Source organism: Chlamydotis macqueenii, chromosome Z (assembly GCF_036417535.1).
Source record: "Chlamydotis macqueenii isolate bChlMac1 chromosome Z, bChlMac1.mat, whole genome shotgun sequence".
NCBI lineage: Eukaryota > Metazoa > Chordata > Aves > Otidiformes > Otididae > Chlamydotis > Chlamydotis macqueenii.
The window spans coordinates 49909831-49937290 of NC_141593.1; the positions used below are offsets into that span (position 1 = coordinate 49909831).

General features: G+C 44.1%; 1 protein-coding gene and 1 long non-coding RNA gene across 2 annotated transcripts; one reads left to right on the plus strand and one right to left on the minus strand.

Moving 5' to 3' along the window:
• Nucleotides 1-466: 466 nt before the first annotated feature.
• Nucleotides 467-17963, plus strand: LOC147596331 (uncharacterized). Its single transcript, XR_015261500.1, has 3 exons — nucleotides 467-716; nucleotides 16687-16886; nucleotides 17122-17963. It is a non-coding gene; the product is annotated as an uncharacterized LOC147596331 (long non-coding RNA).
• FNTA (farnesyltransferase, CAAX box, subunit alpha) lies at nucleotides 12996-27181 on the minus strand. The gene is made up of 9 exons (XM_086771232.1): nucleotides 27021-27181; nucleotides 26217-26302; nucleotides 25382-25496; nucleotides 24422-24526; nucleotides 21417-21543; nucleotides 20873-21021; nucleotides 18876-18938; nucleotides 18204-18375; nucleotides 12996-16547 (listed from the first exon to the last, which is right to left on the minus strand). Exons 1-9 carry the CDS (start codon nucleotides 27179-27181, stop codon nucleotides 16347-16349), a joined length of 1179 nt encoding a protein of 392 aa, XP_086627358.1. The 3' UTR covers nucleotides 12996-16346.
• Between the last annotated feature and the right edge of the window lie 279 nt (nucleotides 27182-27460).

The following is a 27460-nucleotide window of genomic DNA, read 5'->3' on the forward strand; positions in this document are numbered from 1 at the left end:
CCGCAGCGACGGCGGCGGGCCTGCCCGCCGCGCTGGAGCGCTCCTGGCCCCTTCCCCTTCTTCTCCTTCCTCCTCCCACTCCGGCCGCCCTTCGGGAGGAAGAGGAAGTACCCAGCCGGGGCGGTGGCCCTCCCGCGCGGGCTGCCGGGCCGGGGGCTGAGGGCGGTAGCGGGCCGTCTGGAAGGGCTGGCGGCTGCCGAGGGGGGAAGCGGCCAAGGTAACGGGGCTCGGTGGCGGCGAGGCAGCTGCCAGGAGCGGCCTAGCCGGGCGGGGTGAGAGGACACACACATGCGTTAATCAGCTTTTTATTTAAAAGCAGGGGTAAAAGAGCGGCGCATGCTCTCAGCCGATATTTCAGTCACTGGTCGCGTTACTCATTCCGCCGTGTTTGGGGAACGGCTCGCCGCGGGCTCTAGGGCTGGCAGACGGTTGATTCTCTTCTTATTTTTACCCCTTTCGCAGGCCTGCAGAGTGCTCCTGCTAGAAGCGTCCTCTGGTCAGGCTCCAGCGCGGGGGGAAGAAGAAGGAGAAGGCGGCGAAGGCCCAGCGTGCCATGTGTTATCAGCCTCCGGACCAGTGTCTGGATCTCTGCACGCCGTGAAATAGTTTTGTCCCGTCACGGTTGCTTCCTGCCCTGTCACAAAAGCAGGGTGATCTTGAGATGAGTAAAAAACCTGCAACATGGCTGAGTTCCTTCCCTGGTTCAGGTGTACAGAGTACGTACATCAAGTGGCCTGATTCTTTGCTGCCTTTCTTACTCAGACTTTCTGACCTTTCCCCCAGATTTCATCCTGAATAGCACCATCTCCCTCACCTTCTCTGTCCATGCTACTCCCACGTGCCTTCATTTTCCTCTAAGTTTTTATCTCCTACCCTGCTCATGGCATTCCTCCATCTTTTATCTCTGCCTCTATCTTCTCCACCATCTTATGCCATAGACCCCATACATCTGCCCCAGCCCTGCAATACTTGTACATTCATGTTGGTGAAGTACCTCCTCAGGAGTCTGTTTCCAAGGCTGTGAGAGACCACACACCAGAGTGGCCTAAGCATCAAGCTGCAGTGTTGAAAGGAGGAAGTGCTAACCTCATTCCTTGCACCATCTCCCTCCCAGGCCAGTTCTATTTTATGGCCTATGTTTCTCACCCTTATATGTGTGTGCACACTTCTCTCCCCTGTACCCATGCCACCTGCTTCACTTCTGTCTTTCCCTTGGCCACATACAGTTTCACAAACATGGTGCCTACTGAGAGGGTAACCTGGATCCAGTCTGTCTAAAAGTCCAGTGGGTTGTAGGCATTTTCACCTCTGTGTTGGATAAGCTGTAGGAGAAACTGGAGGTCATTTTGACTGACAGGAGCCAATGGCTTCGCTGCTTCGGAAAGCAAGGGAAGAGTTAGTGATCCTGCAAGGAGTTTGCAAGAAGCACAACACAGATGACAAGAAACTGAAGTGAAATCTACAACTGTTGTAAAACTCCCTACCAAACTATGGAAGTGGTTTCCCAAAGATCATTCTGGAGGCAAAGCTGTGTCCGTACTTCACAGCAGCAGTGCATAGAGTGAGGCAGTGGGTCATGTGTGTCCTACTACTTTATTTTAGCACCGGCATTTTTAATGCAAATGGCAGTTGTCTCAGCCAGATGCAAAATACAGACCATCAGGTGCTCTTGGCTGATGTTATCTTTCAGCCCCTGGAAAAGCAAGCAATCTTGCAAGGTGGTAGCTCAGCTGGCTAGCAATATCTTGTCTCTGTGCAAGACTGCGGTTCCCTGTGTACATAACTGCCTCACTCTGAGCACTATGATGCTTTGTTGGCCTGTGCTCAGTTTTGTCCTGTTTCTGGCAGAGCAGCCTCCCACAGGAGCTTCTGCCCATGCACCTAGTAAAATACAGACTGCAACTCAGGTGTTTCACTGGGACTTGGAAGATTCAGTCTTTGGTCATGGAAGACCTTAGCCTAATCATCTCATATCTCCATGCTTCAGTTGCAAAATGGTTTAATAACCTTTCCTGCCTCTAAGTGTTATTTACATGGGTATCTTGAGTGCACATGGTGGAGCACACACTGGTGAGCCCGTCAGCACGCGTCTTTCCTGAAACACCCCTAGTGCCCATGGCAGCCAAGCAGAATCCCGCAGTCTTTGTAGGCTTGACTCTAAAATGAAAACTGTAATCCTGTTATTATGTACTATTTTATTGCCTTAAGGGCAGTATCTATATCCAATAAGACAATATAGATAAAAGCCTTGGTACTTTTGGAATCATATTAGAATATGCCTGTATATGTAATAGTATGTAAAATGCACCTGTGTTATATCCTTTTTGGGAATTTTGCTGATTACCTCCTCTGCAAACATAGCAAATACTGCAGATGTAACATGCCCAGGCTCCCAGAGATGAGCATGTGGCAACTCACTGAGTGTGGAAGGAGGTGCATAGCAGAATTTGAAAGTCTTTTACAAGGTCATGGCCACCAGTAGAAAATGTTCTTATCTTCTTAGCATTAACTTGATAATTCATAGAATCATAGAATCATAGAATAGTTAGGGTTGGAAGGGACCTTAGAGATCATCAAGTTCCAGGGACATCTTCAACTAGATCAGGTTGCTCAGAGCCCTGTCCAACCTGGCCTTGAACGTTTCCAGGGATGGGGCATCTACCACCTCTCTGGGCAACCTGTTCCACTGTTCCACGACATTGTAAAAAATTTTTTTCCTGATGTCTAATCTGAATTTACCTTCTTCTATTTTAAAACCATTACCTCTTGTCCTATTGCAACAGGCCCTGCTGAAGAGTTTCTCCCCGTCTTTCCTGTAGGCCCCCTTTAGGTACTGGAAGGCTGCTACAAGGTCTCTCTGGAGCTTTCTGTCCTCCAGGCTGAACAGCCCCAAGTCTCTCAGCCTGTCCTCTCAGCAGAGTGATCCAGCCCTCTGATCATCTTCGTGGCCCTCCTCTGGACTCATTCCAACAGGTCCACATCCTTCTTATGTTGGGGGCTCAAGAGCTGGATGCAGTACTCCAGGTGGGGTCTCACAAGAGCGGAGTAGAAGGGCAGAATCACCTCCCTTGACCTGCTGGCCATGCTCCTTTTTATGTAACCCAGTATGCTGTTGGCTTTCTGGGCTGCAGGCATGCATTGTTGGCTCATGTTGAGCTTCTCATCAACCAACACGCCGAAAGTCCTTCTCCTCAGGGCTGCTCTCAATCCATTCTCCACCCAGCCTGTATTTGTGCCTGGGATTGCCCCAACCCACATGCAGGACCTTGCACTTGGCCTCGTCAAACTTCATGAGGTTTGCACAAGCCCACCTCTCCAGCCTGTCAAGGTCCCTCTGGATGGCATCCCTTCCCTCCAGCATGTCGACTGCACCACACAGCTTGGTGTCGTTGGTGAACTTGCTGAGGGTGCACTCTATCCCACTGCCCATGTCGCCAACAAAGATGTTAAGCAGGACTGGGCCCAATATGGACCCCTGAGGAACACCACTCATCACCGGTCTCCACCTAGACATTGAGCCATTGACCACCACTCTCTGACTGTGGCCGTCCAGCCAATTCCTTATCCACTAAGTGGTCCGTCTATCAAACCTACATCTCTCCAGTTTAGAGAGAAGGATGTTGTGCAGAAGAGTGTCAACTGCCTTGCACAAGTCCAGGTAGATGACATCACTTGCTCATCCCTTGTCCACCAGTGCTGTAACCCCGTCACAGAAGGCCACCAAATTAGTCAGGCATGATCTGCTCTTACTGAAGCCATGTTGGCTGTCAGCAATCATCTCCTTGCTCTCCATGTGCCCTAGCACAGTTTCCAGGAGAATCTGCTTCATGACCTTGCTAGACACAGAGGTGAGGCTGACCAGCCTGTAGTATAATTAATAACCTATGCTGCCCTTGTTTTGAACAATATTGTTTCTCAAACCCACATGCTGTTATTCCACAGGCAGAATGAGAAAGAAAGATTTTAGTGAGTTTTATAAAGTTCTGGTGTGGATGAATCCTTTTGTCTCTGAGGGGAGAGCCTGCCATAATCAGGTTTCTCATTCTTTCTCTCCTGTGCAGCAGAATAACCCATAGGTGAGAGTTCCTATAAAGCTGTGAGGAAAAAAAATTCAACATTAGGTTTTTTTTCTGATGGGTAAATGCAAGCTCAGAAATGAAAATTTACTTAACCAAGGACAGTCAAGATTAAAGCCAAACAAGGGATTAGAGACCCAGATCTTGTTGCTAATTAGACCATTGTATAAGCCACAGTGAGAAACAAGTTCATTAATTTTCCCAACATGAAATCATAATACGATAAAATTTGTGCCTGGAAGTAGTAAAATCCTCTGAAATAGGGAAGAGATGCTTGTATGGCATCTTTATGGTGCTATGCAGAGTGGTGGTTCCTCGCCCTGCCACTGTAAAAGGGCTCAGTGTCTGGAGTGGAGCCGGACAAGTTTGGATAATAAACTGAATAGTGTCATCATAGAGCAGAGCTCCTAAGACATAAAACTATTACATTAGGAGCCACCTAGTCCATTAATCTCCTTGAAATCTTTCACCTCTTTGTAAAGGTGGGCTACTGAAAAGCCCACTCAAATAGTTTTTTTACTTGTTAGAGTTCTATCCCTACGAGGCTTCATCCATTTGAGGAAGTGATCTCTGCTTCACTTTGCTTGGACTTGTTATCAAGGTTGTGCGCCTCACTACCTGCAACACTAGCTCCTTGTCAGTTTGATGGTTCAGTTTCACACTTGGACGTAAGATATGTTGTCACCACAGTGGTATAAAAGTTGCATAAATCAGTTGCTTGGATCAGTCTGGTCATCATAAGATAAATACGGAACTGTGATTGCATACATGCTCAAATATTAAATTTGTACACTGGTACACATCAGGGCCTCTCACTACACTTTCTTTTCTAAGTGCTGCTTTTCTGCCTCTTGCTCCATAGTCATTCAGTGTGATACAGAGCTGCTTATTGGCTGTGTTCAGCATGATCTGTAAAGAAAGCTTTTCGAATGAGAGAAAGACAGTCTTGCTGCTTTCTGACTTGCAAGGAAAGACCTGGAAGAACTTTGCATACTTACCTTCTTTTGTTTTGGCATCTGCGCCAAGGACATCTGTTCTGCCAGGATAACAGACCAAAAAACAGAAAGGTTCTGGCACTCCTGTGGCTGGATGCTAGAAAGGAAATGGTATTTCCACATAAATGCTTCCTGTGAACTGAATTCTTCCACGTTCCCAGGCCTACTAACGGTGTCTCACAATCCAGCTTGAAGTAGCTAAAGTACTGGGGAACAGCACAAGCAAACTTGGCCTCATCAGGAATATCAGATGGCTTTGCTTAGTGGGCCTTATTTAGGTCTTTTGCAATGGAGTACAAGCATCCCACTGGAAGGGAGCAGGGCTTGAATTTTTAGCAGAGACATCCCTCTTGTGGGAACTGTATTTGGCCTTGGAGCTAAACTGAGCTAAGCACAACTAAATATGCTATAAAATGCTCATCATCAGTTTAAAATTTTACTATAACTCCTCCTTTTGAATACTGGGCACGGCTAGGATGTGCAATGCAAATGCTACACTGCTATGCCCATACTTTACTGGCATCCAGCAGTGGCAGAAGCTGTCCATTTTTTAGACATACAGTCCAGGTGTAGGTGTCACATCTGCCATCTTCCCTGAGCAGTAGCATCCCCATACTCATCTGCACATACTGTGAAACTACTGCCTTCTCCCCAAGCCATCTCTAACAGATTTTGCATGTTCCAAAGATCTTTTTGGAAGCCAGACAGGTGCCATGAAGAGGTTAAGCTGATCAGTACTTGTACATAGTCAGAAATACGCATGCAGGTACTGCACAGAAATATGTTGCTTCTCTTTTCCATCAGCAAATACATCTGGACTTGGGCAAAACTAGGGATTGTCTTGTCAATCTCCTCACCTCTCCAGACCGCTTCACTTTGGATTCAGAGGTTATCCCAGATCTGTCCTTCACTACTGAGAGCTCTCATCCTTCTCAGCAGTCAGGTTTTTTTTTTATGTTGGTTATGATACCAGATGTTAATATAAAGCTAAAAGTGCCCCAGCTACCTCTTTCTCTCCTACTTTTCTGATCAAACCTTGTCGTAGTTCAGCCCCGATCAGGACCAGACTACGCAGTCTCTCTCTCACTCCCCCCACCTTCCGAGAGAACAGGGAGAGAAAATATAAGAAAAATGGCTCGAGATTTGAGATAAGGACAGGGAGAAATCCTTAAAGTTACCGTCACGGGCAAAACAGACTCGACTTGGGGAAAACTATTCATTTATTACTACAAATAGCAGGATAATGAGACAGAGAACAAGATAACCTCCATCCACCCCTCTCTCTTCCCAAGCTTAACATTATCTCTACTACCTTCCACCCCCGCCGAGCGGCACAGGGGGGGAAGAGGGAATGGGGGTTGCGGTCAGTTCATCATACGTTGTTTCACGCCGCTGCTTCATGGTCAGGGGAAGAACTCCTCACATTCCTCCCCTGCTCCATCGTGGGGTCCCTCCCACGGGCCACAGTCCTTTGTGGAACTGCTCCGGCGTGGGTCATCTCTTCCACAGGTGCAGTCCCTCTAGAACAGCTGTCCCAGCGGGCCCTCCTCGGGCCACAGCTGCCTTCAGGCATCCACCTCCCCTGGTCCAGGGTCTTTTACGGGCTCCAAGTGGATCTCTGCCCCTCCGTGGACCTCCATGGGCTGCAGGGGGACAGCCTGCTCCACCATGGTTGTCACCACAGGCTGCAGGGGAATCTTGGCCAGGAGCCGCATTACTCCTCCCCCTCCTTCTGAACTGACCTTGGCATCTGCAGCCGTTCCTCACAACAGGCTGGTAGATGTCTCTCAGGATCTTTTTTACATCTTATTCACTTCTCATCTCCTCTCCACTTCTTGCAGCCGGGTTGGCCCCAGTCGGGCCCAGTCGGCTGCCTGGCGAGAGGCCAGAGGGTGAGGCCTGCAAGGCCCATGAGGCGTGCGCCTCCCCCTCTGCGCCTCTGCCCCCGCTCAGCTTCTTCACATCTTCTCTTCTCTCTTTTTTTTTTTTTTTCTGTTTTCCCCTTCTTAAATACGTTATCGCAGAGGCGTTCCCACGGGACATTCTGCTACCAATCGGCTCGGCCTTGGCCAGCAGTGGGTCCGCCCTAGGCCTGGCCAAGTCCCCTGAACAAAGGGGAGCAGCTTCTAGCAGTTTCCTACAGAAGCTACCACCTTAGGCCCCCCCTCACTAACAAAACCACGAAGAACTTGAGCCAAAACAAACACTGAAAATTCATGAAAGCATTCTGTCCTCTTAAAAAATATTCCAAATGGACCAGATACCCTTGTAATGGCATGGTTCCAGTAGGCACGCTGTTCTTGTAGGACCTAAGTCACAGTGTACTAGGAAATAGAAACAGCTTTAAAAAATTCTCCAAATTCCATCTCACTCTCTGTCAGAAGAGGACAAAGAAAAAAGAATTTATCGTTTATTGAAATTAGTATTACTGTTCCTTTGGAGGTTACTGCTGAACCAATTGATATTCCTCTACTTGATAACCACAAACATTGCTGGTTTTACTCCATTCCCTGTGAAGGAATCAGAAACACCGTGTCCCAAGCACTGTTCCAGCAAGGAGGATATATCAAGGATGTATCTTGTTTATTTACAAAGCCCTCTTTCTGCAAGCAGGAGGAAACAAATAAAACAATATCTGCTCATCACCATAAACACTGTTTCCCTTGCTGCTCAGATCTATTTTATGCACATTTCTCAGGGCCATGCTACAATACTGGTTCAGGCTATGAGCTACGTTTTTATTATCCTCTGTTTTTTCCTGCCCTTTTCTTCTTTGCTATCCCCACCCTCTTTCAAAAAAAATACCCACACTTAGGCAAGTTCCCTACAAATTCAAATCACTGAGTGACCCTATTTGACCTTTTTGAGTGCTGTTCCGTGCCTATTCTTACAGAGGATGCTGCCATCTGATACAGGAGACAAGCTGCTCTTTGCAAAGCGTAATTTAGATCTACACACATCGATTTCACTAAAATTTAAGCCGACTGCTGTCTTATGCCTAGACCTCTCAACTCACTTGCTGGAATCATGTGATGGGTGGGATGCTATGATGAGATGGTACAATGAAGTCACATATCTCAGTCTCCACAACAGGCCCAAGACTTGCTGAGGGTCACAGAGGGCCTTCATGGTTAGGTCCTTTTCCATAAGGACCCTTGTGAGCAAAGGGTCCCTCTAGAAGTGACTGCAGAATCTCATCAACTCCAGCACTACCTACCCAGCTCAAGTGCAGCATGGCAAAGTGTAGAAAAGCACTGCCTTGCACTGCTTGTATCTGCTATGCAGGCATGAAGCTGAGGAACAGAAAGCAGGTGTAACTCCTAAAGTGACAGAGATACTAGCATTTGTTGGAGGTGGGAACATCTCTGTGTACACCAAGTGTTTTCAAACATATAAGCACATGTGGTTTCTGCTGTAAAAAACCCATGCTATAAAGTGACAGCTGAAAGCTGGCAGCATGGGATATAAAGCCCGTGGAATGAGGGTCATGTCCTGGCAATGGCTGTTGAGTAGCAATCCTACAGTAAAATGGGTTATATCTCATTTTTCTCTTCCTCTCCTCTCCCTATAAATTTTAGCCTTCATAGCTCAGACAAGCACAGAGCCGCCAGTGTATTAGCAATTAAAAAAAGAAATGAGAAAGTCAATACAGACTAACCTGGAGGTAAGGCACTACTCTTACTGCACATGCACAGAAATGCTGGGTGTGCTAGATGGCTCTGTTCAGCAGCAGGTGCCTCTCCTGAAATCATTTGCTGTAGTATTTTTAGCTGTTATTAGTGATGCATGAGTAGTGATTTTGGATTGCCCTAGACTCAGTCATCCCTTATATTCCCCTTCCTTCCACAATGACATGAGAAAATTTCAGCTCCAAGAGGGACTTAGCTATACTTGAGACACTGCTAATGACAAGCAGAACTCATCCAGCTTTTGGGGTTTTGTGCAGACATCCCCTTCTAACAAAATATTAGATCTTGCCTAAAACAAATCTCTCATACATTTTCTCTCTGAATGTCAGAAGCCAAGAAGTTTTCTTTTCTAAATTTACAAGTTTTTAATGTTGCAGTTAGAGAATGATCAACATTTACGGTTGAAAATGTGTGTTTTTTTTAAAAAAAAGATGTTTCTGGTTTTCATTTGCCCAATTAAAATACTGAACACTCTTTCCTTGTATTGTAGCCTTCAGCTGAGCTCAGGGTTTTTGCAGGCTAGACCTAAAACAACTAAAACAAATTAGCAAGATCATTGGCACTACCACTCAACTGGTAGCAGAGTCCTGGCACAGTGCTGCAAAGAGTTATATGCCTGGACTCCCTCCACAATGGCCACGCACCTGGGCTGTGGGTACCTCCAAATGGTCATTTTGGCTCATTTTGCAGCAAAGAAACTGCCAGTGCAAGAAGCAGCCAGCAGAGCCAGCAAGCACAATATGCTATGATGTACAGGGAGATTGTGTTCTCACTGTCCTCTAGTAAAACTAGGAATAAAACTCACATTTATTATGTGCCTGGAAGCTAGAGAAGGAACAGATGTGCATACGCACCCTAGCTCTGAAAAGGGAAGACAGTTATGTACCTGCTACCTTCTTGTCCTGGTGACAGGCTGTGGCAGAAGGGGAAAGACAGGGGATGCACATCAACAATACAAACACAGTTCCCTTTTCCTTTTCTTTTCCTCCTTCCAAAGCAGCTGTTCTTGGGTTGGTTGAAGAGATAACTTGAACAACAGACAGGACACATCAGGAAACCACTGACGTAATTAACCAAATACACCTATACCAATCAACACAAACCCAAAAGAAGGAGAAGCCCAAGCACAGCAAGACCTCTTCTGTGGTGGAAAGATGACAGCTCATGAGCAGTACTGATAGGGCAGCATTACACCTGTCACCCAGCCATTTCAGATAAGGGCAGAGGCACCAGAGCTAGCATTCTACCCATGGAAGCATGTCTTGCAGCTTAGTCCCATACATATTTAAGAAGCAGCTCAAGCTGACTTGGATAAAGTTACACGTAGCATCTCTTCATTCACTTAAAAGCCCTGCACGGTGGTGACAATCCACAAGACTCAGTTTTGACAAAGCAGTGGATGAGGAAGAAAGGTCTGTTTGCCCTTCTTCACCAAAGTCCTTGGTCCTGCTTCCTGATGAGCAATACAACCGCTTTTGGACCTGCAACAGCACAATTTTGTCAATTAGGCCCAAGTCTTCCTCTAACTTCCAAGAAGCAGGAGCAGGTCCTCTTGTCCTGCAGTCCATATTCACAGCCAGCAATAGCCAGCACTTCATTACAAGGGACCAGAGAAACTTACCATAACAAGGCTGGCTTTAAGGTACCAACTCATGAAGGTGCATGTAGCACTCTGACTGGAGGCACGTCTTCAAAAGGTGTAAACTCACCACAAACCCATGCTCTGAGCAGAGGATTTTAGTCACGCGGTTATTTTAGTACACCAAGACTCAACAGAGTCCAGATCTGGTACAAGGTGTCCAGTGTCAGAGGAGACATCGTTTCAGTTAATGAAAAATTTCTCTCCAATTAACACCAACAATTCTTAGTGAAGCTAACCATTTAGCCCCTCCCAGAATAGTTGTGCTTGAGCCCTCTGTGTTGCTATTTATTGACTTACCAAGCAGCTGCCTTTTCGTGTTTAATTAGCAGGTGTGAAATTAGTGGTGTTGCGTGGAGAAAGAGTTGTCCTAGTTACACCTCTGCTTGCCTAAGCATAGCTGGCAGAGTGAATTTGGGTGGATTTCACAGTGCCATCTAGCGATTAACATCCACTTTCCCCACTGTGCAGCAGTGAAAAAATGACACAACGAGGATTTTAATTCCCCAAGGCTAAAATCTTAGGTTGGCTTATATCCCATGGCTTCCTGAGGAACAGTGATGGGTGACAAACGTAATGGAGCACAGAGTCCTAGCCACAAGGAGCTTATATAGGAGAGCTGATGTAGACATCTAGACATCCTAAGGTGGGGTTCCTAGCTAAATTTGGCAAAGCTTCTATTAGCTCTTCAGTACTTGTAGAAACCTAATAAGTGTGTGAACCTTTGATGTTGGCAGTCTGGTCCTGAATGCTTACATACAGACACTTGTATGCCTCTTTACATACTTACAATGCTCTTTATTTTGCTTCTTTTTTTCCCTTTCCTGCAAATCCAGGGCCCACTCTAGCAGCAGAAAAGTAATGTATTATTTTCAGAGCAGCCACAGGGAGGCCCAGAACCTGCAAACATGCTCCTCTCTCAACAGTGTCAACAGCACCACTTCTTGTCCAGGAATAGGCTCCTAATTTTCAAAAAGTGTTGTGTCCAAAGGGTGTATGTTCTAAAGCCAAGTGATGGCTTTGTTAAGATAAAAGGATGCTAAGAGTAGAGAAGGGATGAAGAGAGAAAATGACCATGTCACTTTTATACTGTGACTTCTGCTAGGTACAGATTATCCTTGTTTGAACACTTAGGCATTAGATAACATCTTGTGGAGAAAAACAAATGATATGTCTACTTTAGAGATTTCTATTCTCTGCTTCAGATTTTGTACACTGTTCGCCTGTATTGAGTAGGCACCCATACAGAGTGTACTCACGTAGATGTATACAAAGTACTTTAAAATGGCAATGTTATTCATGAGCAGAATTAAACAGACCAGTCCAGACTGACAGGGATTCTGGAAAGGACCAGTTATAGGACAAAAATAATGCATTTCTTACATTCAAGTGCTGTTAGAATACATTGTACCAAAACCCTGACAGTACAGCCTTGAAGAGAGATAATATGTTTTCAACTTGAGATATTTAATAGACATGTTTATTTACAAGAAAAACTAAATATTGAAGGATATTTGACACCTGAGGACTAGAAGTAAAATGCCATACTGCCACATTAACAGGCTTGCCAAAACTCAGCCAAATATCATCTTACCCAAGTTCTCCAAATCAATCTGTCGTAAGCAGAAGATACACTAGGGAAATCTGCTGCCAACTTAAAAGCCACAGGGGTAATAAACTAAAACCATGCTTGTAATAGAAAGTGCAAAGCACACACCTTATCCTACAATGTCAGTAACATGCAGAAGGCACTGATGTTCAGAAAAGTGTGTGAGCTACTCTGAGGTGCATTTTCCCTATCATTGTATCCACCATGCCATACCTGGGACAGCATCTATGACATGTGGCTCAGGGTGTTTTAATAAAGATATTCTCTCTCCATTTGCGTGCACAGGGCAGGAAAACCACAGCTGCAGTGTCTCCCCTGCCTATTTTGAACTTGCACATAGGCAAGTTGACAAGCATTTGCAAAGCCTCTGTGTGAGCCTGTAAGGGATGACTCCACAGCATGACTTGATGTTGTTCCCTTACCCCTTTGTTCTAAAGCCACAGGCATTGAAGGCATTTTGTTCTCTTGTAGGGAGCCATCACTCCATAAGTCCCTTGACACTACTGGACTGCATTAATTGCCTGCTAGCACTTGGACAGAAGTGTCTCGTGTGGTAGGAGTGATTAGAAACCTCACTGCTTCCCTGCTGGAGGATACTGCTCCCACAGAAGGTCCAGCTGAACAGCATGCTCGTAATCTGCCTCAGCAAACAGCAACTGATACAAGCACTTTGTGCTAGCTGAGGTGGTTTTGTACTGAATCGATTAGGAAGGACTTGTGCACTGTTTTGTCAGCCAAGTTGCAGAGACAATAAGGTGGAAGTCAGTAACAGCTTAGACAGACAGACAGACAGACACAGCTAGACCAATGCAAGAACATCAGCCTCTGATGAAAGCAGAAATAGGAAATTATTTCACATGCTTTAATAATTCTCCGTACTCCACTGAATGTTCCAATTACACTGATTTACAAGGGACAGTTGTACCAATACAGTTTTCCATTTAGGCACAGCTCTTTGGTAATAAAACTGTACACAAGAGTCACATCTCTACACACAATCAGTAACAACAGTTAAATTTTCTTGTACAGATGAACCCTTGGGATAAATCAGTTTGGCATTTCCCCTTATCATAGGCAGTCAGTACCAATGCCTACAGGTTGAAGTCATCTAACACTTCCTAATGTAAGATCTTTCTCTCTATAGCTCATACATTTTGTCAAGCTCCCACTACCATGAGAAAGATTCTGTCTTAGACACAATTTTAAAATTAAAGGCTTGGTAGCTGCAGTTGCAACCTGGCTGGGCAGCCTGTCATTTTCCCAGCTCTGTCAGATCAGTATTTCTGAGTATGGCTGACGACCACAGAACTGAGCTGCCTTTTGAAGATAATTTTAGGGCTTCCTCGTAGTCTGAATGACAGTAAACACAAACATTTTAAAGAAAAACAAACATTTCTGTTAAAACATAATTATCCTCCAGCATGGTGTTTTCTTAGGATTTGCATGATTTGTTTGGTCACAAATTTGTTTTACATGAGATGAAATACTACAGAATCATAGAATGGTTAGGGTTGGAAAGGACCTTTAAAGGTCATCTAGCCCAACCCCCCTGCAAGGAGCAGGGACATCTTCAACTAGATCAGGTTGCTCAGAGCCTCCACATATGCTTCTGTTTGAATACATACCTGATTATTCCTTCATTGGTAAACTTAGCTCAGAAGTGGCATTATCCTTGCAAATATCACTATGCTTCTATACCCAGTATAAAACCCTATTAAGCTTGTCAGAAGATGACTCTCTACTGATTACTTCTAGACATAATTTTCAAGCATGAGATGGCCCTAAGCTGACCACATCATAAGAAAATCGTTTAAGAATCTTGTCAGAGGATCCCACCATTCTTGACATAGAAGCACAACAGGGCTGAATCTTAAGATCTTTCCTCAGACCACAGGTGACTAAGAGGTCACATCCCAAAATACCCTGTCTCAGTGGACACTGTTCATCATTTTACCCTGGGATGAGTTTTCTCTGAAATTCATGCCAGTATCTATAAAGAATACTCTGCCTTACTCCAAGTGCCGTCTGAATTTTGTTTATGAAAGATACAGGAACTTGGTACCACCACCATACGCTGAAGCAAAATTCTGCTCCCTCTTCATTGATTATTTTAAGAATTGCTTTTGCCTGTTCTATCTCTCTGAGCTTTTTTGACTGGCAGTGGCAAATATTACTTTGTCCTGAAGACCTTGAACACCCTGTCTGATCAGTACTCCATATTTAAAGTAGTTTCAATCAGGAACAATTAATGGGAGTAGGAACATACACTTTCTGTTCTATACTGGAGCTGCAAATGTGGTTTAAAAAAAATAACAAAAGGGAAAAAGCAAGTAACAAATCTCCAAAAGTTTTAAGTTCATGTCCACTTTAAAAGCTCATGTGTAAATGAGCTCTGTAATGCTCTGTAAAAATGTTTTCTCTATTGCTGGGAAAGCAAAAAAAACCCTCTAAAAATTATATAGCTTTCATATATTGTCAGCCAGAAAATGAAGGTCAAAGAAAGTACACCCCCACAATAGGCAAGACTGGTGATCTAGTAATAACAGATGAGGAAAAGGCTGTGGCACTCAATGGACTTTTTTGCCTCAGTCTTCACTGGTGACCCCTCTTCCCACACCTCTCAACTGGATGGACCGCAAGACAGGGACTGGGGGAGTAAAGTCCCTCTCATTGTAAGAGAAGACCGCATACTGGGCTGCATCAAGAGGAGCGTGACCAGCAGGTCAAGGGAGGTGATTCTGCCCCTCTACTCTGCTCTCGTGAGACCCCACCTGGAGTACTGCATCCAGCTCTGGAGCGCCCAACATAAGCAGGATGTGGACCTGTTGGAACGAGTCCAGAGGGCCACGAAGATGATCAGAGGGCTGGATCACTCTGCTATGAGGACAAGCTAAGAGAGTGGGGGCTGTTCAGCCTGAAGAACAGAAGGCTCCAGAGAGACCTTGTAGCAGCCTTCCAGTACCTAAAGGGGGCCTACAGGAAGGATGGGGAGAAACTCTTCAGCAGGGCCTGTTGCAATAGGACAAGGAGTAATTGTTTTAAAATAGATGAAAGTAGATTCAGATTAGACATTAGGAAAAAACTTTTCACAATTAAGGTGGTACAACTCTGGAACAGGTTGCCCAGAGAAGTGGTGGATGCCCCATCCCTGGAAACGTTCAAGGCCAGGTTGGATGGGGCTCTGAGCAACCTGATCTGGTTGAAGATGTCCCTGCTCCTCGCAGGTGGGCTGGACTAGATGAACTTTAAAGGTTCCTTCCAACCCAAACTATTCTATGATTCTATGACACATTAATTCCACTCCTTGTGAGTTGTTTTAAATTTAAAGAACACATTAATGTATTTCAGGCATTTAAAATAAACCCCACTACAGTTTAATTACAGAAGCAGCTTTTAATGTTTAGTATCAGAAAGAGTGTTCATATTAGGGAATAAATAATAGTATTTATTTGTTCACTTTATGGTCATCTCCAAGAAAATACTTCCTATCAGACAAAAACTCTATGCCAAGAACACAGCTTACAACAACCACTTACTGAAAACAGGGCAGAAGCAGCAGTTTTTCTTGTACAAGTACACACATCCCTTGCAGTGCATCCTGTGCAGCGCCTTACAACCCTCACTGTAAATAATTTATTCCTTATATCTAATCTAAATCTACCCTCTTTCTGTTTAAAGCCATTACCCCTTGTCCTGTAACTACACACCCTTGTCAAAAGTTCCTCTCCAGCTTTCTTATAGACCCCCTTTAGGTTCTGCAAGGCTGCTATAAGGTCTCCCCAGAGCCTTTGCTTCTCCAGGTAACTAACCAGAAGTACGTTACTTTACATCCATTACAGCTAAGTTACCTGCAGTCATTACTGCAGCATCTGATGTGACTGTGTTAGGAACTATGAGCGGATAAGCCAGTGCATGAGAAATTGGTTTAGTGCCTTATAAATAGCAGCTATAGCTTTATGTATTTATTATTAGGAAATAAACTCTTTACTTGGCTCTTTTCAGATGGTCAGGCACTGGAACAGGTTGCCCAGAGAAGCTGTGGATGCCCTGGAAGCGTTCAAGGCCAGGTTGGATGGGGCTTGGGGCTTGGAGCAACATGATCTAGTTGAAGGTGTCCCTGCCTGGGGCAGGGGGGTTGGAACTTGATGATCTCTAAGGTCCCTTCCAACCTAAACCATCCTACAATTCTATTATTTCAGTAATTAAGCCTTAATATATTTATTGACTGCACCTAGAGCTATCAGGAGTAGCAGCAGCTACCCAAGACTATACAGCACTCTCCACCACTCTTTCATTGCAATATCTCTTCACCAGGGGAATACTACACTGGATTTTAAACTAGTTGGTGACTCTACTTAGTACTGGTTTAGAACAGCTTGAGAGATTAACACTGTTTTCTTCCATATTCAGTTGCTGCTGCTTGTCTGTCAGTGTGCTCTTTTCAGTGCCTGAGCTGTGCTTGTCCTTAAGGCACCTTCCAAAATATCTCCAGTATTCTTTTCGGATGGTGTCTTTTTCTGTAGCCAGAATTTCACACAACTATGAAAGAAAATTGGGAGATAAGAGTGTTACACCAAAAGCTCATGGAACCCTTAATTATCTTTATAAAATGCATACAATATATGGTTCAGCCAGTATTAGAAACACGTTTCTTAGCAACACTTGTTTTATTCACCAGATTCACAACTGTCCAATGGCCTCAAACTGATGTCAATTCCAACTGATAGTCAACCAATCTGACTCTGCACAAGAATCTCTCCAGTCCTATTTCAGTGGCAACTGCTCCCTTGGGACTCCTTTTGGTGCCTACCATTCGTCATCGACCCCAGTCTGTCCAGCCTGTAGTACAGTACAGTATACTTGTGACTTCCTGATAAGGTTAGTCTTTTAGTGATCCACCAGGCTGTAAACCACTTCATTCAAAACACAAGGGGAACATCCTACTCTTGAATCTTCAGTACTCCTCATGGACTGACAGGAGATATTTTGTTTATGGTTTTTCTCTTAGCAGGGTGTCCCAAAAGGACTCTCCATGCAAGTCAGTAACCTTATGTCACAACATGTTAGAGCTGGTGCTGGTATATGTTCTGATTTTTGTTTTATTTTGATCTAGGTAAGCAGTGAGGTGCAGTAAAAGTCAACTCTACCCACTGGATATGCTGTCTAAAATTTATATGGTATGAAAACTGCCTACAAATGTTCTAGTCAATTCCCTTTTATTATGCAGATGACATTGCCTTACTCAGTGAACCAGAGTTGAGAAATAGGAGCTTTCATGCCCAAATAGATGAAGAAGTGAAACACAGTGAAACAGCAGAAAGGGACATGAATCTGGGAGGTACAACTGCACTTACTTACACTCTGGTCCTGGAACAAAACAAAGCAAAAAACATTGAGAAAGAATGATCCTGGAACACAGAGACTCCAGGTAAGAACTGCATCCCTAATTACACTGAGTTCCAGTCTGTCCCACAGTGAATGAAGAGTGTTCCTGTAAAAATTACACTGCAAACCACAGCAAGGAGTTTCTCGAATATGAAGCATAGTGAGATACACAACATTGCAAGAAGTAATTTATTCCCTGTAGGAAATGATGCCTGACATTCCTTACTCATCTCCCAAGTGCCTGCTGGCCTTTAAGCTAATTCTGCCAGTCACTTCATGCTACAAAGTTAGCACTGGAAACTCCTCAGTTGTTCAAATATCATCTTTCTTCTGTAGGAAGTATTAGAAACCTTCCTTCACTACAAGGGGAAGAAAACTTACAGTGATTTTGTAACTGTTGTGACAGGACAAGGGGTAATGGTTTCAAAATAGAGGGGGAGAGATTTAGACATTAGGAAAAAGTTTTTTTTTACAGTGGAGGTGGTAGAACACTGGGGCAGGTTGCCCAGAGAGGTGGTGGATGCCCCATCCCTGGAAACATTCAAGACCAGGTTGGATGGGACTCTGAGCAACCTGATATGGTTGGAGATGTCCCCGATACTTGCAGGGGGGTTGGACTAGACTTGAGGGTCCCTTCAAACCCTAATTGTTCTATGATTCTATGATTATTCATAGATAATTCATGAGAACCTTGTGATTATCTGGCTTTCACGTTCTCTTTATGAAAATCAATCTCATTGTGTTGGGATATAAAACAAGAGAGCAACAGATGGCATCCCTGAGAAGCAAAATGAAGCTCTCAAAACGTACCTCTAATGCCTTGTTTAGTGTTTCTTCTTTGTTATCACACTGGTTTTCAAGCATGTCTTCATATATGTCCACAAGAAAGGCAATCAGAAAGGGTGAACTGTGGCTGGGCTGTAAATTCAACAGTTGCTCTAACAGCTTTGGATATTTAGAAAGACCACGATCCTGTAGAATCCTAGAACAGAGGTTAATAGGCTTGAAATATAACACTGGGAAATCTGGTGTGAAGAATTACATTTTTGTTATGACTCCTTTATTTGGAGATCAGTTTTGAAATAAGGGTGCAAATACAAGTAAGGCAGAAAGTAAGCAGCATGCAGCAGTAACACAGCTTAATGTTGTAGTAAGCTAGTATAGCTCAACTGAACAGAAATTAGGCTGAAAGCATGCTCATTACATCCTACTCTATGGTCTTGAACCCAGTAGCTTTATAGGTTAAGTTTTTAAAAGCATGAGAAGTACTTGCAATCCTCCCACAAGAACTACAAGGCCAGAAACTTAGTGGAAAGTTACCGAGAAACTAGGTTAATACATTAACCTCTTGTGGAGGTTTTTGCCTGCCCACTTACGCACACAACACTAGAATGAACAGCAACAAGCTCTTTCCAGTTAAGAGCATGACATAAGACATCTTCTACAGATATCCTCTTTGCCCCACAGAGAAAGATGCCTCACCCTTTTAAATAGTTCCAAGCGCTCTCATTATGTGGCACTGCTGCGATCATCTCAAGAGTATATCTATGAGAAAAAGATAAGTCATGAATACAACCACTAACAATGCAGTTAGGTATCACCTGGATATGCTCAGACGCTCCCAAACATGTCCCTCTAGTTTATATTTCAGAGTCTTTTTGCAGACCATTTCAGCTATGTCATAGATCAAAAATGTCTTGCAATATAATCACCACAAGTCTCAGAGAGGCAGACATTTTGAGAACTCTTAAATTCTGAAGTGTGCCATTTGCTACATTTTCTACAATAATGAAACAGTTCTCAAAATTATGAACAGTAACTCTAAGAAACAACATGATATACTCTCCTGGTATGCTAAAGGAATAATTTGTGTCTTGACGCTCTGAAATGACAAGGGATTGAAATGGGCTGGGGTGAGCTATTTTAATAAGACTACATGTGGTATGTTCTGTACCTATTTGCAGAACTTTCTTCACGAGGCTGCATTTAAGCAAACCCACAGAAAGGCAGAACTTGAGCTTTCACTTCACGCAGCCTTCTGCAGCACTTCTTTTAAAGTAGCTGTCAGGCAACTCCACTAAAAACAAAGCAATAAGAGGCACCTGCCATACAGTCGCAAAGCCACATTTCCTCTTCACAAAACAGACTTTATCTTTTGCCTTTTCCCAGCATAACCAGGCATTCAGATGATTTTCAGACACAGCAGATACTGATAAAAAGTTCTACAAGCAGTACTGGGAAAAAAATCCCCAACCAACTCTAAACCTTTTTAAATCTCCTGCAGTCACTATGGAAAATACTGAGTTTATCAAGCAACAAGCAGCCCAACTATGGTTCTCTAATGACATCTGGGAAGTCTTAACCTTAGACAGTCTGATTCTTAAGATGGTATCCAATTATCCTGAGCATCGCATCACTTATAAACAGGTCAAGGGAGGATGTCAGATCTAACCTCTGGAGAGAAAAAGCTAGAAATATCCAAGCCTAAGTAATGGAAATGGTTCAGATTTATTAACCTGCAGGAAAGTTATAAACCAGAAGGGAAGTACAACTTACAGCAGTTTGAAAAGACAATCATGAAAGGTGGTGGGGGCTGGGATCCTCTAGGAACAACGTACCAATGTACCTATTCAGAGACTCAGTCTTTCTTCTGAAGAAAGACTCCAAAAAACTGCAGTACCTTCTTTTCATTGCTTCTTCACTTTAGATAAACATCTTCTCATAACCATCAACCCTGATCAGCAGGGTTGTGAAAACCTGAGATGTGAAAACCATACAAGGAAGCTTCCCTTACCACCATCAGTAGTAAAATAAATGGCTAGAAGCCCAGTTTATCTTCAGTTACAAACATAGCACTTTGAAACAGTTTCCAAAGCTCATTTTTTCTCAAAACTAGGCAAGTGACACATGTAGTTGTCTTTCTGCTGACCACATACCCCTGAAAGTTCCTTTCTTTTATCCAGTTGCATCAAATTCCTCACAAAAGGCAATTCTTATTCCTACAATCCACAACCATGTTATCTTTAAATCATTGTGGCTATTGTATGATTAAAACAGCAGTTTAGCACAACACTGAGAGTGCCTCTCCTTCCAAGTCTTCTAGGGGTAAAATGTAAGATACTAATGAACAGAACAACTTATGTGGTTCTAGTGTCACAGATTTTCTGCAGGTTGTTCCAATATAGCTAGTTGACTATAAAAAATGATAGATTTGTTTGCACAACAAACAACAGGGTGGGAAGATATATTCAAGAGAATAGCTTGCCCAGGGTAAGCATAGCTCGCTTCAGTACTACTCAACAAGTCAGTGGTACTGAACACATCTATATATGCACTAACACTTTATCTGCCATCCATGAGAGTAAGCCCAAAAACTGCATTAAAAACCAGGAAAGAAAAGCCCATAGGGACTGTCAAAGTACTCCTTTGCTTTCATGTAATGGAGAATGCTTCATGTGAGCATGAACAGCATTACTAACTGGACTTCTCTGTCTAGGACTGCTGGATCATCATAGCCAGTGGTGTTGAAAATTACAAAGTGTCGTTGGTTCCAAACAGAGTTGTTTCGCACATCTTCTCTCAAAAGCTGGTCTACATACTCCAGTTCATTGTCCCATAATTTGAACTCCTATGGAAAGAGAAGGAAGAGAGAATATCACAACCAGAAGTTTTTATTTTTAAAAATACATTCTCCTTGCTCCTAAGTTCTCTGAACATTAGATACAAAGACTTTTTTAAAGAAATCAACACAAAGTTAAAAGAAAACTAAGGGAGAGCGCACTAGGAATGCTACACTATTCAGCTGCACACAATGGCATTAGCTCACCATTCAATATACACACATAACAGCAAGCAGCCCACAACAGATCTTTTTGAACTTGCTTCCTAGAAGGCAACTCTACAGCTAACCCCTACCACACATTAAAATGCAATTGTTTTCTCCCCTTCAGCCCTAAGAAATAAAGTGCCAAATGCCTGCCTGAGCAGATATATAGTGAATCAAGAGTTCTGTGGATACAGTACCTGAATAACCCATTGTCTGTGTTGCCATGCATGGTAATTTTTGCCGTCTTGGTTAAGAATGTCAGCTATGAACTCAAGCTCTTGGGATGGATCCTGCAGCCACTCCACCAACACCCGTCTGTGATGCCTAATGACAAGAGGAAGAAACTATTTTCAGAATAGTCTAAAATTGATTTGTGAACGTGTGGTCTGTATTAAAACAGCATGTAGCAACTGTACTACTTAGAAAACATATATCATGCAGATCATTGTTTAGTTCTGTGTGCTTGACAAGTAGAACCTCTGTGCTTAGATAACATAGGCCCATGATAAACTCAGAGACACTCTACTGAACATGCTTGAGATTCCTGCCCTGCTGTGAGAAAGATCAAAGCACAGTGGAAAACTACATATGCAAGAATCCCCAGTATACAGGTGAAAAAGTAGCAGGTCTGGTATCTGCGCTCTCTTACTAACAAGGACGGAGCTCTGCATCCCCACTGGCATGCCTCTGCCTGCGTGTTGCTTCAGAGATCCCCTGGTTCGTTAAGTAATGAAAATGAATTTACTCTTTGCATTTAATCTGTGGTTTTGTGGTTGTTCCTGCATCGTCTCTGTGTCATGTCACACATTTTGCACAGTTGGCAGGATCCAGGAACAGCCATGCCATGGCTGACAAAAAGATTGAGGGCTGGGGAGGCCATGATGGTGACTACCCATATTCCGCGATAGCCCAGTACTGAGCAGTGGAGCCCCGTGGTCACTTTCCTAGCTAAAGTGGCTCTGCTGGAAGCATGGCCTGACATAGATGACGAGGCAGTGATTACACCTCAGACAACTGAAATGGCTATGCATGGATTGGCATGGAAAGCGGCACCAGATTCTACTTGCAAGTTAGCAGGGAGATTAGGATCTGGTCTTAGAACTCTTGACCATGAAGTTGTTGCATTATGGAGTAGAGTGAGAGAACTGGAAAAGGAAAACAGGACTTTACAAGACGCAAAGCCACAGGAAGTAATTACTATTCAAGTAGAGAGGTGCTACAAGCTACAAGATAATGCAGAGCGGTTGGTAGTGTGTATTTCTAATAAAAAAAAAGGAACAAATATAGAAAAAGTAAGGTTTTGATTTCCCAAGTTCACATTCTCAGCATGAAACGGTCATGGGATCCTGAGGAATGGAATGGAAATATTTGGACTCTGAGACAGAATTTGAATTTGATCTGGATTTAAAACACAAGGAGGTGGTGGAAGCATGACCCCTCATACAAATGATGGGGCAGCTAAGGGGATTTTTAGTTATCTCGCAGCAAAAGAGTAGGGAAGGCATATTGGCATGGATTTTGTGAGCCTGAGATAGTGGAGCTGCAGCTACCGGCTTATTAATGTGTGAAAAAGATTTATTGAGTTGTTGTAGTTTAGCCCCACTTGGAACCAGACTACACAGCCTCTCTGTCACTCCCCCCACCCTCCAAGAGAATAGGGAGAGATAATAGAAGAAAAAAGGCTCAAGGTTTGAGATAACAACAGGGAGAGATCCTTGAAGTTACCATTACATGAAAAACAGACTCAACTTGGGGAGTCGAGCAGTCAAAGCAGTACAATGAGAAAGAGAAGAAGATAACTTCTTCCCTCCCCTCTCTCTTCCCAGGCTTAACATTATCTCTACCTCCTTCCCCCACAAGCAGCACAAGGGGAAAGAGGGCATGGCAGTGTCCTGGTTCTGGCTAGGACAGAGTTAACATTCACCTGAGCTAGGAGGAGAACTGGAGCTGGTGGTCCCTATGGCTGGGGCACCCAGTTGGGACAGTTTACTAATTAGCCAACAGCTGGGGTAAGTTTACCCAAACTAGCCAAAGGGCTATTCCATCCCATCTGACATCATGCTCAGTATATAAGTGAGAACGGTGCTCAGGGGAGTCTCCTGCTACTCAGGAGGAAACTGGGCATTGGGATTTGCTGTGAGCTATTGTACTATATTTGTTTGCCATCTCTGTTTTGTTTTTTTTTTTTTTTTCTCTTAAATTTATTTTTTGTTTCATCCCAACCCATGAGTTTTGCCGCCTTTTCTTTACCAATTCTCCTCTCTGTCCCACTGGAGGGTTGAGGGGAGTGAGTAAGACACTCTGTAGCTTGGTCCTGAGTGTGGCTAAACTATGACATAAGTCCTATAGCCAATGATGATCAGATACAATGAGGACATGCACAGTTGCAAAATGTCAGAGATCCTGATGGGTGAGATATTATTCCCTTATACTGTATCAGTCCTTGTATGCACCAGTTTTAACAGCGTATGTACAACCTGTCGAATCAGTGTCATCCCTCAGAAACTGGTGTACAATGGAAGAAAGTATGAATTTGGTGTGGCAGACGGAGATGGCTTGTGTTGGTTATGGGATCAAACCCAGACAGTGTAGCAGTAACAAGAGCCATCAAAACGCGGTTTTTGAGAGGAGCGCCTGCCTCGCTGAAACCCTTGATTATACCAGCAGTGACAAATGCTACAAGTTATGCAGCAAGTTATGTTTATTTGGAGTGACATGTTTCCACTTTTAACACTCATGGCCAAACTCTTCAGCAGAATAAAATTTTATAATACTACATAATTTCTCTAGCAATAACAATGTTACTGTTTGGCCTTTTCCTATCCACTTGGAAAAAAAAAAAAACAACAGGTAAGCAAACTCCAAGAAAAAAAAATACTAATTCCTATTTGTCTCTTTGTTTGCCTTTTCATGAATCATTTTTCGATCTGTCACTTATTTTGACAGTTCAAAAATCAAAATTAAAAGAAAACAAGACCTTGTAGCATGTTATAATCATATGTTTAGAACAAACTGCTAAAGAGGACTTTGGCAGCGATACTGATGCAACTCCATTTAACTCCTCCACTACTGCCACTGCAGTAGATGCAGGAAGCAACTCTTAACAACTTTTAGGATCAACAATCACAACTTATTCTAGACAATTTACAAAACAAAATTATCTGCAAAAATGTTCAGAACTGGAAAGTAAACATGATTTTACCAGACTTGGTAGTTCTTTGGCTGATCTTCAATGATAGCTGTAATATACTTAAGTTCCTCATGGAGATCCTTTCCCAAAGACTGCAGGAGGACTCTCCGGAAATGCCTGTATAAAAGTAAAGCATTCAAACACTGCAACAGAGCTTTCCTAAAATTTAGACGACAATACAGAGAGAACCTTTTTTCATGGTTCCTCTAACAGATATGGAGTTAAAAAGAGTGCAAAAAAAACTAAACCACATATCCAGGTCTGTTAAAGGCCACTCGATTATCGAACAGTGAACTGGAATACAACTGGTTATAACAATACATCACCTAAGATCACAGCAATCTTGTTTCAAATTAGCCTTTGTCTACGCACACTAGACGTACCATCATATAAATGATGACTTATGTGCCTAAAATAAACTTTCTGATTTTATGCAAGTTAGTGGAATAAAGATGTACAAGAGGTACTTGGTTAGCAATCACGAGTTAAAAGGCCCTACTCTGAATACCAGAAATTCAGTGCTTATTCATTGCCTAACTCTAAATTAATCTGATAGATCTTCTAAACTGCACTATTTACTAAGTAAACAGTTATTTAGCAGGAAACAGCACCTATAATGCTCTTTTACGCTCTTGAAGTCAACTGAGGGCATCTTCAGCATTTTGCCAAGGCCACATTATCAGGTAACTGATCTAATTTTAAACAGCCGTCCTTTTTGGTGGCTAATCTTGACCTTGATTGATAACATCCTCAGAGCCAAATGAATGAAAGCCACTGAATAAAAATGAGACATGGAAAACACCAAACAAAGGCTTTCTTCAGAAGCTCACTGGAAGTTTACACTACTCCTCTGTGTAAACTCAGCTAGTTATGCTCTGATTAGATTAAAAAAATTATTAAAGACATAAGAGGTCGTCAATCAAATAGATAGAAACAACAGAAAATAGAAATCAGCCCAAGATTATCACTTACCATGCCGTGTAGTTTGCAGCATTTAACTCAATGGCATCTGCTGTTAGCCTGAAAGCTCTTTCGCTTCTCTCATCCCGATGCAAAACAGCCCGTAAGTAATCATAGACATCTCGAACTAAATAGATAACAGCATCTTATCCAAGGCTATGAAATAATGGCCTGATTACGTTAATAATTTGGTTAATAATCATTTGAAGTCACTTCCTATTTTATGTACTTTAAATATACTTCTTTAAAATGATAGCTATGTACTGCTCTGACAGCACTGTTGACTGAAACAGCCAAACAATATTAGTATACCAAAAAGCTGTAAAATTATAGAATCATAGAATAGTATGGGTTGGAAGGGACCTTTAAAGATCACCTAGTTCAACCCCCCTGCAAGAAGCAGGAACATCTTCAATTAAATCAGGCTGCTCACAGCCTCATTATCTTAAAAATACACCTTCTCAACAATATCCAAAACAATCAGTAAGTTCCTTGATACTTACTCTATTTTCCCAGATGCTGTAACTTCATATGTCTCTCTTCCACTTGTGGGTTAGAAATACCTTTTTATGTGAACCAGGCTATCTGTTATACTACCTCTTAAGCCACATGATTTTAAAATAAAACCTTGGCTATTAACACGTCAGGTGAAGATTCAACTTCAGAGACGCTTGGTGAAAACATCACACGCAACCACCATAACACAATAAATACTAAATTAATTTCTTCGCACTGTTACTGTAGAAAATATTTTATCCAAAACATGAAGTCTTGCTTTAACAGAGCTAAGGTCAAATACAAATTTAACCACATTAAGTTTTCAGTGCAGAACATATTTAAAACTTACATTTTTCACTGTAGATGATCTGAACAACAGGACTTGGCCCATCACTTTGAGGGACAGGTTCAATATCTGCCCATTCCTTCCTGTTCCTGTAAATACATGTTTCACTTCTTAAATGCTACTCAAACCACTACATGCACAAATCTATGTCCAGCAGCACATCTTCATTCTCAGTGGCCACTGTACTGTTGTCTCTAACACAGACCAGCACGTGAACAAGAAAAGGAGGTACTGGCATACGTTACCCGACCAATATCCAGTTGTAAGACAACTTGGGAGAGGAAAGTAACCCATCATCCCGCCCTCGGGCTGTCACAGCCGCAACGCTGTGACTTGTTTGGGTTTGAGCAGTGCGTAACACCAGGGGCTGTCAGCAGGCAGCCGCCTCTTCCACCCCAAGGCTTTCGGTTCCAGCTGCCACCACCGACCCCTTGAGGCGGGAGCCAGCACCCTGCCTCCCCGCCGACTCCCACCTTCCCGCCCAGCCTCTCCTCCTCCGCCCAGCCCGCGCGCCCGGTACCTGATCAGCACGTAGCCAAGACCGCCCTCCTCCTCGCCCTCCTCCTCGCCCTCCTCCTCGCCCTCCTCCTCGCCCCTCAGCCCCAGCAACAGCAGCGGGGGCGGCTGCCACTGCCCGTCGCCGGCCCCCAGCTCCGCCATCCTGCTTCCCACCCCAAGAGCCGCTTCCGGGGGCGCGTGCGCAGCACGCCCCCACGTGACGCGACGTGATAACGAGATGCGAGGAGACGCCCCCGGTGGAGGGAGCCCTGTCCCGACCGGTCGGGGGCTACGCCGCTGCGGCCATACCCGTAAAGCAAGCAGCCGGCGTCCTCCTCCTCTTCCTCCTCATCCAGCAGCTGCCCGAAGCAGCCCTCTGGCTCCTCATCGTCCTTCCCCTCCGGCTCCGGCGGCGCCGCCGCCGCCGCCGCCATCGCCCTACGGCCGCTTCCGGGGCGCGGCGGAACCATAGAGGCCCCCCGGCAGGGGCAGAGCGGCGGCGTGGCTCGCTGTCGCCCCCCCTGGCGCGGAGGGCGGGGCCATGCTGCTGGCCGTGGCGGCGGCAATGCGCTTGCTGGGAATGCTGCTGGGCTGGCGGCTGGACTGGCAAGGGGGCCGCCCTCCGCCCCCAGGCCCGTGACCGGTACCGGCAGGGCCCAGAGGAACTGTAATCCACGGGTTTGCTCGTTCACCGTCAGAAACCTACCGGCGCAGGGGGAGGCAGCGGGAGGCTGGGCTGGGCCTTGGGC